Source organism: Artibeus jamaicensis, unplaced genomic scaffold, assembly GCF_021234435.1.
Source record: "Artibeus jamaicensis isolate MK-2021 breed Jamaican fruit bat unplaced genomic scaffold, CSHL_Jam_final contig_867, whole genome shotgun sequence".
NCBI classification, from domain to species: Eukaryota; Metazoa; Chordata; class Mammalia; order Chiroptera; family Phyllostomidae; genus Artibeus; species Artibeus jamaicensis.
In genome coordinates this window covers 7,660,768-7,675,420 of record NW_026521995.1, presented here as the reverse complement: position 1 = coordinate 7,675,420, position 14,653 = coordinate 7,660,768, and the positions used below count along the sequence as shown (strand labels likewise).

Below are 14,653 nucleotides of genomic sequence, written 5' to 3'. Positions count from 1 at the left end.
AACATTTAAAATTGTCCTGAAGGGTGCTGAGCCACCCCACATTTTTAAAAACTGTTTCTTCTTTCTGTTCTGGATCATCATTTCTTTCTTTCTTTTGTTCCAAACTACTGATCTGAATCCCTGTTTCCTTCCCTTCACTGTTGGCTCCCTTTATTTCACTTTTCATAGCCCTCACTTTTTCCTGTATATTGCCACCATACACTGACATTTTTCTGAGCATCCTGATTACCAGTGTTTTGAACTTTGACAGGTTGGCTATCTCCTCATTGCTCAGTTGTATTTTTTGGGAGCTTTGATCTGTTCTTTCATTTGGGCCATATTTTTTGGCCTGCGCCAACTGTCTGTAGTAAGAAGCGGACCCTTAGGTATTTACCAGGGTGGGGCAACCCATGTCTCTAAATTGTGGCCCTGTATGTGGGGGAGGGTTCCAAGAAGGAAAAATGCTACCTGCTCATCTCATGGCTGGCTTTCAGTTACTTACTCCACTACACACAAAAAATTGGGTCCTTCTGGGGCTCATATCCAGGTGGGTGGTTTTCTGTATGTTCTAGAAGCCTGTAGACCTCTTCAATTTCCTCTCCTGTGACGCTGGGAATTTCTTCTGCTACCTCAATGCTCCCAGGTTTCTTTCAGTCACAGGTATTGAGGGTTTATTTCCCTACAATGGAACCCTTGGTTACACCGTCTTGCTCCCTATTTTTTCCTCCTCACTTACCCTCTCAAAAATGTGGGACCGTCCACTCCACCAGCTGCCAACTTGCCCAGAGTCCTCTTTGCCCAGCTGCCCATCCCACTACTCCGGATGTTTGATTATGCCATTATGATTGTCCCATTTCTCACCACACTGCAACCCCCTCCCACCCATTCCTCCCCTTTAGTTCATGTCAATGTGTCACAAGTTCTTTAGCTTTTACATTTCCCACACTACTCTTGCCCTCCCCCGTCTATTTTCTACCTACCATCTATGCTTATTCTGTGTACCTTCTCCCCCCTTCTCCTCCTCCCACTCCCCTGTTGCTAACCCTCCATGGGATCTCCATTTCTATGGTTCTGCTCCTGATCTAGCTGTCCTCTTAGTTTGCTTTTGTTTTAGGTGTGGTTGTTAATAACTGCCTGCTGTTCTTTCACTGTTCATATTTTTTATCTTCTTTTTCTTAGATAAGTCCCTTTAACATTTCATATAATAAGGCCTTGGTGATGATGAACTCCTTGAACTTGATCTTATCTGAGAAGCACTTTATCTGCCCTTCCATTCTAAATGAAAGCTTTGCTGGATAGATCAATCTTGCATGTATGTATGTCCTCACCTATCATTACTTGGAATACTTCTTTCCAGCCCTTTCTTGCCTGTAAGGTCTCTTTTGAGAAATCAGCTGACAGTCTGATGGGATCTTCTTTGTAGATGATTGTCCCCTTATCTCTTTCTGCTTCTAGAATTCTGTCCTTCATTTTAATCTTGGCTAATGTAATTATGATGTGCCTTGGTGTGTTTCTTTGGGTCTACTTTCTTTGGGACTCTCTGAGCTTCCTAGACTTCCTGGAAGTCTATTGGCTTTGCCAGATTGGGGAAATTCTCCTTTATTATTTGTCCAAATAAGTTTTCCACTTGTTGCTCTTCCTCTCCCCCTTCCGATACCCCTATAATTCAGACGTTGTAACATTTATAAAGGTGTCCTGGAAGTTCCTAAGCCTGTCCTTTTTTTTGCATTCTTATTTCTTCATTCTTTTCTGCTTGGTTGTTTCTTTCTACTTTCTGGTCCACTCCACTGATTTTAGTGCCAGTTTTGTTTCCATCACTTGTAGTTCCCTGTACAATTTGCTTCATTTCACTTAGTGTAGCCTTCATTTTTTCATCCAATTCGCAACTAAAACCAACCAGTTCTGAGAGCATCACCATCACCAGTGTTTTGAACTGTGCATCGGATAGGTTGGCTATCTCTTAACCGCTTAGAAGTATTGGCTCTGGGGCTTTGAGCTATTCTTTTGCTTGAGGCATAATGTTCTGAACTGTTATTACCTGTTACATATGAGGGCGAAAGCTTAGGTGTTCACCAGGGCAGGACAACCCGGTAACTGGGTTGTGACTGGGGGTGGGTTCAGAGAAGGAGAAATGGAGTTTCTTCTGATCTCTCTCGGATTTTGGTCCCCTCTGCTGCTTCCCACAAGCAAATTGGGCCCTTCGGGTGCTTGTTCCCGGGTGTGTAGGATTGTGTATGTTCTAGGACCCTGTGGGTTGCTCTAACGAACTCTCCTGTGAGGCTGGGAGCCTCTCCTGGAACCTCAACCCCTGAAAGTTTTTCCAATCGGTGCTTTTAGGCTTTAATTTCTCTCGCTGGGGCCTTGGGTTGCCCAGCCTGTCTCGCTGTCTGTTTTTATGCCTGGTTTATCTGCGCGTGAACGTGGGACTGTGGTCAGCCATCCACCTTGTGCCCTCGCTGGGTCTGCCTGTTGCCACCCCTTGCCTGGGATCTTCAAACTGCTGCCTGCATGTCTGGGGCAATCCAGCAGCCAGTGCTTTTTCGTGCCGTGAGCCCTCCTGCCAGCCACCAACTTCGCCCTTCTTACCGGTCTGGATGAATGGTTCGTTGTTGTCAGACTTCAGTACAGTTCCATTTTCTGTCTGTTTTAGTTGTGTTTTTATTTCTAAATCTTTGTTGTCCTTAAAATTGATTGTGCGAGGAGGTATAGCGTTCCCACCTACACCTACATCTTGGCTGGAAGCATCAAATGTTTCTTCTTTACCAACTCTGTGAGTTATCAAACTCCCATGCAGTTGGATTTTCTGGGAGTTCTGGTTATGTTTTGTTTTTAAATTTGTTGTTGTCCATCTTCTGGTTGTGCAAAGAGGCAAAGTATATCTACCTACGCCTCCATCTTGGCCAGAAGGCTACAGGCATTTATTGAAGAAGGTACAAGATACAAGAGACATTGTACATAGGACAATGACGCCTCAGTCCCCTTCAAAGTAGCCATCTTGGGACCTCACACAGTTCTTCCAATCACCCTTATCTGCCCTGTCCTGCTTTCCTGGATCTCATTTTAGTTTTGGGAAAAGCCAGAAGTCACAGGGTGACAAATCTGCTCTGCAGCAGGGCTGAGTCACCAGGGTAATTTAATGTGTTGCCAAAAAACTCTATAGGAGACATGATGCCTGAGTGGGCATATGGTTGTGATGAAGCTGCCAGTCACCAGCTGCCCAAAGCTGTGGCCTTCTGAATCATCCAAATAGCTTTCACAACAAAAATATGAGGCAGATTCATTGCTCTATTCACTCAGTGCTTTTAAATGTGATGGCCACACAGTACACATGCTCACTCAACAGTGTCTACCACCCCCACTGACTAGTACAGTGAAGTCATCATTGTTCACACATGTGCATTCCAGTCCACTCTCCTTGGCTGCCAGGTTATATCGATGTCATACAAACCACTCTCATTATATTAACAATGGCAGGACTTTTTCTGGACAGATGTTGTAAAGTACAATTTCAACTGAAAACAAAAATTATTAGAACTGTCACCTTAATCCTTATATCAAAAAAGAAAGCTTAATTCCATTTCTAGAAAATGAACTTCCAATTTAAAAGGAATTATCATAATTAACTTGTTTTGAAGTCAATTCAAAATGTAAATTAAAAACTAAATACTCAAAAGAGTAAAATTAACCATTCTTTTCTCTCAGCAATATCAAGTGTGAGAACATGCATATCCATGTCTCCCAGAAAGTATAATTATAAAATCTATATATGCCTTACAAGAGAACAAATTGTTTCACTACATCCAAATAAAAATTTTCATGTTCCTCTATCTTTGTTTTTCGTAATATCTCAAAATGGATTTATTCTCTAACATACTGAATAGTGTAAGATACAAAAAAAAACAACCTACCCATTAGAATTTTATCTTTGGAAAACTCTAGTTCTTTCATGGTAACCATTTCTTTTCCATCAACAGCTGCCTTTAACGCAGCTTGGTTCACAAGGTTCTCCAACTCTGCTCCAGAAAAGCCGACAGTACCTCGAGCTATGATTTCTGGATCAACAGCTACATAGACACATGAACACAATATTAAAATTGCAAAACAATGAACACAAAGCTTGTCACAAAGAACTCAAATTTCCAGAAAACAGCCATCATGAACTGTAATTTAAAATATCTATCTTTTACATTTATTTTTATTCTTTTTTTAAAGATTTTATTTATTTTTATTTTTAGACAGAGGGGAAGGGAAGGAGAAAGAGAGACAGAAACATCAGTGTGTGGTTGCCTCTCATGTGGCCCCCACTGGGGACCTGGCCCACACCCAGGCATGTGCCCTGACTGGGAATCGAACTGGTGACCCTTTGGTTCACAGTCTGTGCTCAATCCACTGAGCTACACCAGCCAGGGGGTATTTTTTATTCAGTTTTATAGAGAGAAACATTGAGTTGCTGTTTCACCTTATTAATGCATTCACTAGTTGATTCTTTTTGAAGATTTTGTTTATTTACTTTTAAAGAGAAGGGAAGGTATGAAGAAAGGGAAAGAAAACATAAATGTGTGCGAGGTTCATGAATCAGTTGCCTCTTGCACGTCCCCAGCTGGGTACCTGGCTTGCAACCCAGGCATGTGCCCTGACTGTGAATTCAACCAGTGACCTTTCGGTTTGCAGGTCAGTGCTCAATCCACTGAGCCAACCAGCAAGGGCTAAAATTTTTATTTTACTGATACTAAACAATAAACATACTTTACTAAATTCTAAGAGAAGAAGACCAAAATTGCTATTAAATATGCCATTAAAATTGCCATTGGGTCAATCACAAAAGTTAAGGTTAAATAACTTTGTGAAAAATAAAGAAATGTAGACTAATCGGACAATTTTAAAACCTGTAATTATGAACTATATCTTTACTGGCCAAACAACAAATCCAAAAAGCATAATCACAGACAACAATTTGTTTTCTAAGTTTCACCTTGGAATACTTTGGGCATGAAAGCACCGTTTACTACAGGACACATACTTGGTTTTATCACTTGATTCTGATTTGTCTGAAGATACTGCAACTTCAATAGCTGAATTTTATTATTCAGGTTGGTCTAGGATGTTTCCTTCCTTTGTGTTTTTACAGGTGGCTTTCTCCTCCTTTGCTACCAAAGTGATTATATCATGAGGTACTATGCTCATAATAAATATACAGACACTTTTTTCCATCATTTCATATTTTACATTCATCTTAAAAACATACATGTATTCATCTTCAAATATTATCTATGTGGATACTCAAAAGATAACTTTCATTAGAAGCAGGATTCTAAATGATAAAATCTCCTGAATATACATTAATTAGAAAATGGACTTTTTCTTAAGGCTATGTAAATGGAAGAAAAAAAGAAATAAAGGAACTAGTCTTTTAAGACACTGATCAAGTAAGAAGCACGAACAAGGTAGACTGACTTATTACCATTTTGTGAAGATAACAATGTTTGTATCATGGGATTACACTTACACTGATCAAACTTTATTTTATTGAGATACCACTTCAAAATTTCTGTTCGGCCTTTTACATCTGGCCTTGGAACTGTAACCTGCATGTCAAATCGACCAGGACGAATTAAGGCGCTAAAGGAAGAATACAAAACAAATGAAAATTGTTAAGTTGTCTATGTCACATTAAACAGGACGACCCCTCTAAGGAGAGGATGGAAAGGCAATGCATCCAGAGGTTAGAAGGAGTTTTGAACATAAGTATCAGCTAGTTCCTTGTAAAAATGGCTCACATATAAGCTTCAACAACCAGAAGGCAGATCAATGATATACGCAAATATATGTGTGCATCTAGATAGTATACAACCGCCAGAAATAAAAATGTGTAAGTCAGTCAGGCAGGGAACCAATAATTCTACACATGTCTATTATGAGAGCCACTTACCCATCTTAACTTCTGTGAGTGCAGAATGTTAAACTAGAGTCTCAGGCAAAGACAAACCATTAGGTGAAATAAAAGTATGACTAACTTCTATAAAACATCAACAAAAATTAAAACTACAGTGCATTTTATTTTCAAAATGCTCTCCACCCAAAAAAGTCTGTGTGGTATATAAGTTGTCAGAAGGTTCTTTTAGTAGGTTTCAGGAGATACAACTCACATGCCAGCAAATGTAAAGTGAGTAATCCCTGCACCCTCTTTTGAGAACGCCAGTGTCTTCCTTCTTCTCTCACCCTGGGCACATTCTGCCTCTCTCCTGAGCCCCAAGGGCCCTTCTTTTGCCTCTGCTGACTTGTTTCCTGAGACCATGCAGCCTAGCTGGCTCACCTTTTCTATGTCTTTGGCTTTCTAAATAAACATTGTCTTGTAATTTAAAACATAAATAAAATGCATTATAAAATGCAAATATCTAATATATTTAGAATGTGAAACCATCACCACAATCGAATGGCAAAATATTTTCATACCCCTTCAAAAAGAAACCCTATACCCACTGGCAGTCATTTCTCGATCTCCCCAACCACTGGCAACCCCTACTCTATCTACTTTCTACTGCTATGGACTTATGTACAGTGGACAGTTCATATAAATGGAACTATATGTGGTGTTTTTGATGGGATTCCTTCTCTTAGCATAATGTTTTCAAAGTTCATCCACGTTCCAGCATGTATCAGTACGTCACAAAAATCTTTTAATACTTACTTATCTAATGCCTCTGGGAAGTTTGTGGCTCCTATGATGATAACTCCTTCATTGGGTTTGAAACTATTAAAAAAATAGTATCTTTTCACTAAAGATTAAAACAACACACATATACAAATATTTAACATAAAACTGTTTAACATTAATCTTAACAGCAAAGAAAATGGACTAGTATTTTTTATGTCCCAAATGGTATCTCTATTTCTTAAAAGGAACAAATGTTATGCCAGTGTACATCAATAAAACTGCTAATAATAAATTACCAAATCACCTGTAATTATGTACCTGCAAAATATTTGTTCTACTTAGGAAGAAATGTCCTGACACAAAAAAGCTTGGGCATCTAATTTTTGAAAAATTATTTTCAAGTTTATCAATTCAAATTATTTGCTCCTAGACTTCCTATTTAGTTCCAAAATGTCTCATATATATATATATATATATATACAACAAACTTTTTTGCTTCTTTCAAAGCAACCTCAAACATAACCTCAACTTCTCCTTTGTATATTATGAATGCTGATGCAAGCTTTTAATGTATGTCAGCACTCCAGTCTGGTCACAAATAGTGCAGGGACTAGGCTACTAGTCTCAGCAGGAATCGCTGCCTTCCTGTCACAATACATTAAACGTTAAAAATATGTAAATATCACAAATTAAAAGGAGTTGGCACATTAATTATCCCATTAGAATGAAAAACAATACAATCCTGAGAATAGCTTGTCTTGACTTCTTGCATGAGGGACTACTCTGTTGCCTATAATAACATAACATTTTTCCTCTCTTGAATGTTACCAAATATATCACCATACTGGAAAGGCAGGAAGAGTCATTACCCATCCATCTCAGCAAGAAGTTGATTTATTGTCTGCCTTGAATATGGATGCATTGGAGATTCAATTCGTTTTCCACCAACAGAATCTAATTCATCAATAAATATAACACAAGGAGCATTCGCTTTTGCTTCCCCTAGGAAAACAGAAGATTCAAATAAGTTTAATAAAATCAACACTTTCTGAAGAAAATCATAATATTAAAAACCTATAAGATTGTCAAAAGATATTCATTAGGGACAAAATATACAGGAAAAGATTTCAGTTTTTTAAAAACTGATTAAAGAATAATAGCCTCAGAAGAAAAGTATACTATAAAGAATGATATATAATAAAAACAACGAAGTATTCATTCACTCTTTATTTCTAGTTGTAGAAACCTTACACAGCCATCAGAGGTTAATTACATACTACAGAAATGATGAATTTAATTAAAAAAAAATAGCTTTTCCACAGTCTCCAACCACATCTAACACTACCACTAGCTATTCTGACTATATTTGGGGAAAAAAGTACAGTTCTGTTTTAGCTCACACATGTATTTTACCTGAAAACAGAACAATAGCTATTTCAGCTCACTATAAATCTTAAGTAGCAAACAAAGTGTAAGAAACCCTCTTCTGCCCTAACTGGTGTGGATCAGTGGACTGAGTGCCAGCCTGTGAACCAAAGAGTCATGGGTTTGATTCCCAGTCAGGGTACATGCTTGGGTTGTGGGCCAGGTCCCTGGTAGGGGGTGTGCAAGAGGCAAACACACATTGATGTTTCCTTCCCTCCCTCTCTTTCTCCCTCTCTTCTCGTCTCTCCAAAAATAAATAAATAAAATCTTTTTACAAAAAAAGAAAGAAACCCTCTTCTGATCTGACTGGTGAGGCTTGGTGGGTTGGACACTGTCCTGAAAACTGCAAGTTCACCCCATTGGGGCATATGCCTGGGTTGCCAGCAGATCCCCAGTTGGGGTTGTGCAAAAAGCAACCCATCCATGTTTCTCTCATATATCAGTGTTTCTCTCCCCCTCTCTCCCCCTCCCTTCCCCTTCTCTAAAAATAAATAAACAAAATCTAAAATAAAAGAAAGGAACCCTCCCCTTCACTGAAATAAAAAAAATTAGTATTGTATAAAAGATACATTAAAACATACTAAAAAGATTTCTTATGCGGCTGGCTCCCACACCCACAAACATCTCATCAAATTCTGATCCGGAAGCATAGTAAAAAGGAACGTCAGCTTCTCCGGCCACAGCCCGGGCAAGAAGTGTCTTTCCTGTTCCTGGTGGTCCAACTAAAAGAATTCCTAAAAGGAAAAAAATAGTATAAAAGAATGACTCAAATTAAAGAAAAAAGAAACAAAAACAAATCCTGATATAAATCTAAAAACCAAAGTTATTAATTTTTATAATTTTGAGGTTAAAGGCATATCAATGCCCAATAATTTGAAACAGAACAAAACATTTTTCTCAACTAATGATTCACTTCAGGATCTTCTCCATAACTCATTTTCTTGTATATCTAAGTACTGTCTACATATCAGACATAAACAAGAACAAATCTTCAAAAAAAGAAATAATAAACTTATCATTAAACAAGATAAAATTCAGATAAAAAGAGTTTAAGAGACTAGACAACAAACAAGTAATGCACAAACCTTAAACTGATATTCTTCCACGAAAAACACATTTTAAAAAGTTCCAGAAACATCTGACAAACATTTGAAAAATACTGAAGAGTACATGATATTAAGAAAATAGGATGGGATAACTTTAATAGAATAAACAATGAAATATTTTTAAAAAGAAAATAGGGTTGAGTATTACTTGCTGGGATAAATGATCATTTATTTAGGACAATGTCCTTATTCTTGGGTGATGCATAACAGATTATTTAAAGTACTTAATGTCTACAACTTTCTGACTTTTCCATATGTTTGAAGACTACAAACATAGTCTTTCCATTGTAGTATTTTTCAGACTACATTTATTAAAGGTAAAAAACTGTATTTTTTTATAAAGATTTTATTTATTTATCTTTACAGGGGAAGGGGAGAGGGAGAGAAACATCAATGTATGGTTGCCTTTCGTGTGTCCCCTGCTGGGAACTGGCCTGCAGGGAACCGGCCTGCAACCAAGGCATGTGCCCTGACTGGGAATTGAACCTCGATCCTCTGGTTCGCAGGCTTATGCTCAATCCACTGAGCTACACCAGCCAGGACGCAAAAAACTGTATTAATGATGTATTTTAACATTAAGAATCTCATTTTAAGTACAGCTCAAAAATACCCTTGAGATTACGCCTAGCCCAGGCCAGGTGCTCACTGGTCGCAGCGCTGTTCTGCGCACTAAAAGGGTGTAGGCTCGGTCCCCAGCAGGGGTTATGTGCAGGAGGGAGACAACCAACCGATGTTTCTCTCACATCAGTATTTCTCTTTCCCCTCTTCCTCTAGTTCTAAAATCAATAAACATATCCTTGGGTGAGCACTTAAGAAATGTATTATTCTTGTATTTTCATATTATTATGGTTCCTAGCTGGTTTAAATTATCATCTATCAAATTCTGGAGATTATATCTTAGTACCTGAGGACTTCCCCATAAATTTATAAAATATTCCTTGTGACCAGAAAGAAAAATGTAATTATTTTTATGGTTTTAAATATGCTTCCTATGACACTGCAGTATTGATTTAATAAATGAATACTAAATTAGCAAAGACTTGTGTGTATTATTTTTATATACTACTGAACATTCTCAGTAGAGATATAACAGAATGTAAAAAACAAGCCTTAAAAACAGGAATGCCCTCTTGAACCCGTGGTCTCTATTTCCAGCATTGGAATCTATAATAATCTATAAAGGACAAATTAACAAAACTAGAATTTGTCCTAAGAAAATTATTAAGCATGTGAACAAAGCCTTAAGATGTTAAGATGATCATCACAGTGCTAATTTCAATAGTAAAAGATTAGAAATACTTAAAATTTCAATATAAATCATTAAAGCATAGTACAACCATATAGAAGGACACCATAAATTCATTACAGTTCTGTACCCAATTCCAGTATGTGGGTTTTTCCTTCACACTGACAAGCAATTTTAACATCAGATGGATATCCTACAATTTAAGTCAATTCTGACACTATGTATCTAGCAACAGCATTAGATCCCACAGGTTAAGAACTCAGTCTTCCCTCCCCACTTGGTATCTCAGTAGCAAGACTAGGTTGTTTCCTGTACTGATCAACAAGCTAGTTAGAAGTTCCAATGTCTCCCTCCTTGGGTATGATTAATCAGCAAGAGCAGCTCACGGAACTCTGAGAAACATTTCCTTAGGAGATTACTGGTTTATTATAGTATTCTTAACTAAAGAACAGCCAGAATGTAGGGCAAACAAACCCCATCCTTCTTTGTTTTTACGGAGACCTCATTACACGGATATGACTGACATTGGACACTGGACATTGGTTCAACATACAGCCCCTCTCGGGGGGAAATGGGCAGGTGGGCAGTACTAAATATTCCAACATTTTAAGCACAGGGTAGATTCTCCTGGCAACCTGCCCTCCATCCCTCAGGTGTGTTCCAAAAGTTACCCCATCATTACAACAAAACATATCTTCATTGCTTTCTTCACTGTAAAATTCCAAGAGTTTTAGGAGCTCTGTGTCTGAGACAGTGATTGAGACAAAATGTATTTTTATTATAAATCACAATGTCACATAGTAATTAAAAATCATATTGAGTATCTGTGAGAAAACACTAGACAAAACCAAACTGAGGACATTCTACAAAATTTTGTGTACCCTACAGAACTTTTTAAGATCATAAAATATCCACAACCCTATAAAAAAAGACTGAGGAATTTTTTCTGATTAAAGAAAAATCTAAATGCTACATGTGAACCTGGATTGGGTCCTGAGCTGAGCCCTAGGGTGAGAGTGAGAACGAGGGAACTAAACTACAGAGGGTATTACTGGGACAAATACTGAAATCTGAGTATGACTGTGAATTGTTAAGTTTTGGGTTAATGCTAAATCTCCTTATTTTAATAACTGTACTGGAGTTGTAGAAAACAAATATCCTTATTCATAGGAAATATACAATGAGGTATTTAGGAGTAAAGGAGCATGTGTGATATAATATTTATAACTTTCAACTGTTAAAAAAAACATGCAAAAAAAAGTAAATGAGCAAATAGGACAAAATACTTTAAACTGTTGAGTTTGGGTTGAGTATAGAGTTCTCTGTCCTACTCTTGCAAATTCATTTCAAGTTTGAAATGGTCACGTTTAAAACTCCCCAAAAAGATGCAGACCACCATATTTAGAATAAGCACTTACTTATAAAATAGCAATTAAGAATTCCAAACTTTAATCAATTAAATCTGATAAAAATTGAGTTAGTAATACATTACACTATTTTTTTTATATCAAGTCTGATAAAAAAAAGATATCTTACCTTTTGGAAGTTTGCCTCCAAGCACAGTAAACTTTTGTGGATTTTTCAAGAATTCCACAACTTCCTGTAATTCTTGTTTAGCTTCCTCTACCTAAAGTGACACAATTTACCAAACAATTTTAAATAATGATTAGGTTATAAAGGAATCCTCTTGGAACATTGTAAATTTAATTGGAAATTAATTTGTCTTTTTTCTTCAATAGGAGTATACAAAAATACCCCCTTACAAATACACAAAGGGTTTCCTCCTGACCCTTATTGCCAATTATGCAAAGTCTCCTTACATATCCCATCGAAAGACATGTTTAACTTCTTAACATTTTTAAAAAACGTTTTACTTCTTTTTCGAGAAAGGGGGAGGGAGAGAGAAAGAAGGGGAAAGAAATACCGACATGTGACAGAAATATCAGCTGGCTGCCTGTCCCACGTGCCCGAACCAGGAGTGGGCCTGCAACCGAGATGTGTGCATCGAACTGGGAACCTCTTGATTTTTCAAGACAATGCTCAACCAACTGAGCTACGCTGGTCAGGGCTAACTTCTTTTTTTTTTTTTAAATATTTTCTTTCTTTATTTTTCGAGAGAGGGGAAGGGAAGGAGAAAGAGTGGGAGAGAAACATCAATGTGTGGTTGCCTCTCATGCGTCCCCTGCCGGGAACTGGCCTGCAACCCAGGCATGTGCCCTAACTGGGAATTGAACCGCGATACTCTGGTTCGCAGGCCCGCGCTCAATCCACTGAGCTACGCCAGCCAGGGCCAGGGCTAACTTCTTACATTTTTAAAAAACCGGGTTCCTCCAGTTAACAAAAACTATTATATTCAAAATTTTAGTCAAATGTGTCAGTGGCATTTCATCTAGCAAGTTTCAAATCCACAATTTTTGGGGGACCTGTTTCTAAGCTTCATGGGCAAATTATGTGGAATTATAACACTATATTAATAAGTAATTACTATATGATATGTTAACAGTAGTATATTTCTGTATTATATTAATGATAAGGGAATCTATGTTTAACTTTAAACATTAATTTGTAATTATGAGGCTGTTTCATTATAAGAAATTACTACTAGATTATAAATGATTCAGTTCCTAACAAATGCCAAAGGGCAGTGACCACAATTAAGCTATGGTGTACTGATATTGTTCTGTAAAGGGTTATGGCAAACAGAGTTTAGAAGATTTAACCCCCAAAACATTGCCATGCCTAACAAGAATGGAGGCTGATCTGGCCAACAAAGATATGTAGAACATTAGCTCAACTTTAAAAACTCTGGATAGAAGATTACAAAAGCGGCCTATCAGACATGGTGAGCAATTTTCCTAGTTAGCATACTATAAAAGTCACAAATACAAACCTAGTGCCAGAATGATACCACAAATTGGGGCAGAAGGCCGGGTGCTGTGAAACAGTGGTGACAATGCTAAACTAAAAAATACCAGTCCATTAAAGAGGCCAAAATCACAACCTTGCTCTACCAAGAAATACAGACCTAGTGCTCCAGACTTCAATTCTCTAAGGAGAAAAACCAAAGATCTTTTTATGGGTTTTTCAATTTACAAATGTTAGCTACCCATTAAATTTAAAAATGTGTCTGTGTAGGCACTTATTTACATCTGTTCTTTTAATTTTTATTGTTGACACTTACAGATATCCTGCTTGTCCCCTTTTCCTCCACTCCTCCCAGCCCCCTCTCCCTGTACTTCCTGGCCACCACCACCCTGTTGTATCTATGGGTTGTGCATACATGTTCTTTGGCTAATCCTTTCACCTTCTTTCATGCAGTGCCCCCCTCCCCTCCTCTCTGACAGCATCTAAACTGCTCCATATATCTATGCCTCTGTTTCTATTTTGTTTCTCAGTTTGTTTTGTTCATTAGATTCTACATACAAGTGATAGCATATGGTATTTGTCTTTCTCTGACTGGCTGTGAAAAACAGTAGGGATTCCACCCACCCAGTAGGAAGTGGGATGGGTCAGTGCACAGAAGATCAGTCACAGGAAACACCCTGGGCTCTACGGGAACAACTGCTCAGGGTGAACCAGAGTCATAAAGGGAGAAATTAAGTGGCATGGCTACAGGGGTAGGGCTGAAGTGACAGCAGCAAGCCTCCCTGTGCTGGGTTCCTCTCCCACGCCATCGTCAACTCCTCCCCTTCATTCAACATTAGCCTGGGGAGAGGCAACAGCCCCTCCCTGCTGACCCCTGGAGGCCCTGCCTGGCCATGATTGCTCCCACTCTTCTGCAGACTCCAGGCTGGGCCCATGGTACAGACTTTACTGAGGAGCTCTCCATGAGTTTCAGGAAGATTTCAATAGTGCCCATCACATGGAAAGACACTGAGATATGGGGCTGCAGAGGAGGGCCATTTTTCCCTGTGTGCCTGAGCCACACCTCTGTTCCCATGCAGAGCTCCCACTCCACACACCAAATTTTGGTCGTAGCCTGGCGAACTCTGCAGGCCTCATCCCGATGACTCCCTGAGACCCTACCCCACCAGAAAAGGACACAGGTCCCAGGTGGAAGGGCTGGCTTTGGTGTTAAATGACCTCAGACTTGCTGAGTGACCTCAGACCCAACACTGGCTCCAGGTTTAAATCTCTATCAATCAGATGAACACCACTCACTGAGTGCCACTCATGCAACGCAATGGCTTTTCCAATAACAGCCTAATAAGGCAGCTGGCAGTCAGAGGTGGACCTCAGGTT

At 38.6% G+C, this 14,653-nt stretch overlaps 1 protein-coding gene across 1 annotated transcript in view; it reads right to left on the bottom strand.

The window, feature by feature from the left end:
• YME1L1 (YME1 like 1 ATPase) overlaps window positions 1–14,653 on the bottom strand; it is a 69,157-nt gene that overhangs the window by 13,625 nt on the left and 40,879 nt on the right. The window contains exons 9-14 of the mRNA XM_037137947.2: window positions 11,948–12,038; window positions 8,641–8,793; window positions 7,504–7,636; window positions 6,668–6,730; window positions 5,486–5,598; window positions 3,888–4,043 (exon numbers count right to left, since the gene is read on the bottom strand). Of these exons, the coding sequence (XP_036993842.1) occupies window positions 3,888–4,043; window positions 5,486–5,598; window positions 6,668–6,730; window positions 7,504–7,636; window positions 8,641–8,793; window positions 11,948–12,038 (709 nt within the window). The remainder of the gene's footprint in view (window positions 1–3,887; window positions 4,044–5,485; window positions 5,599–6,667; window positions 6,731–7,503; window positions 7,637–8,640; window positions 8,794–11,947; window positions 12,039–14,653) is intronic.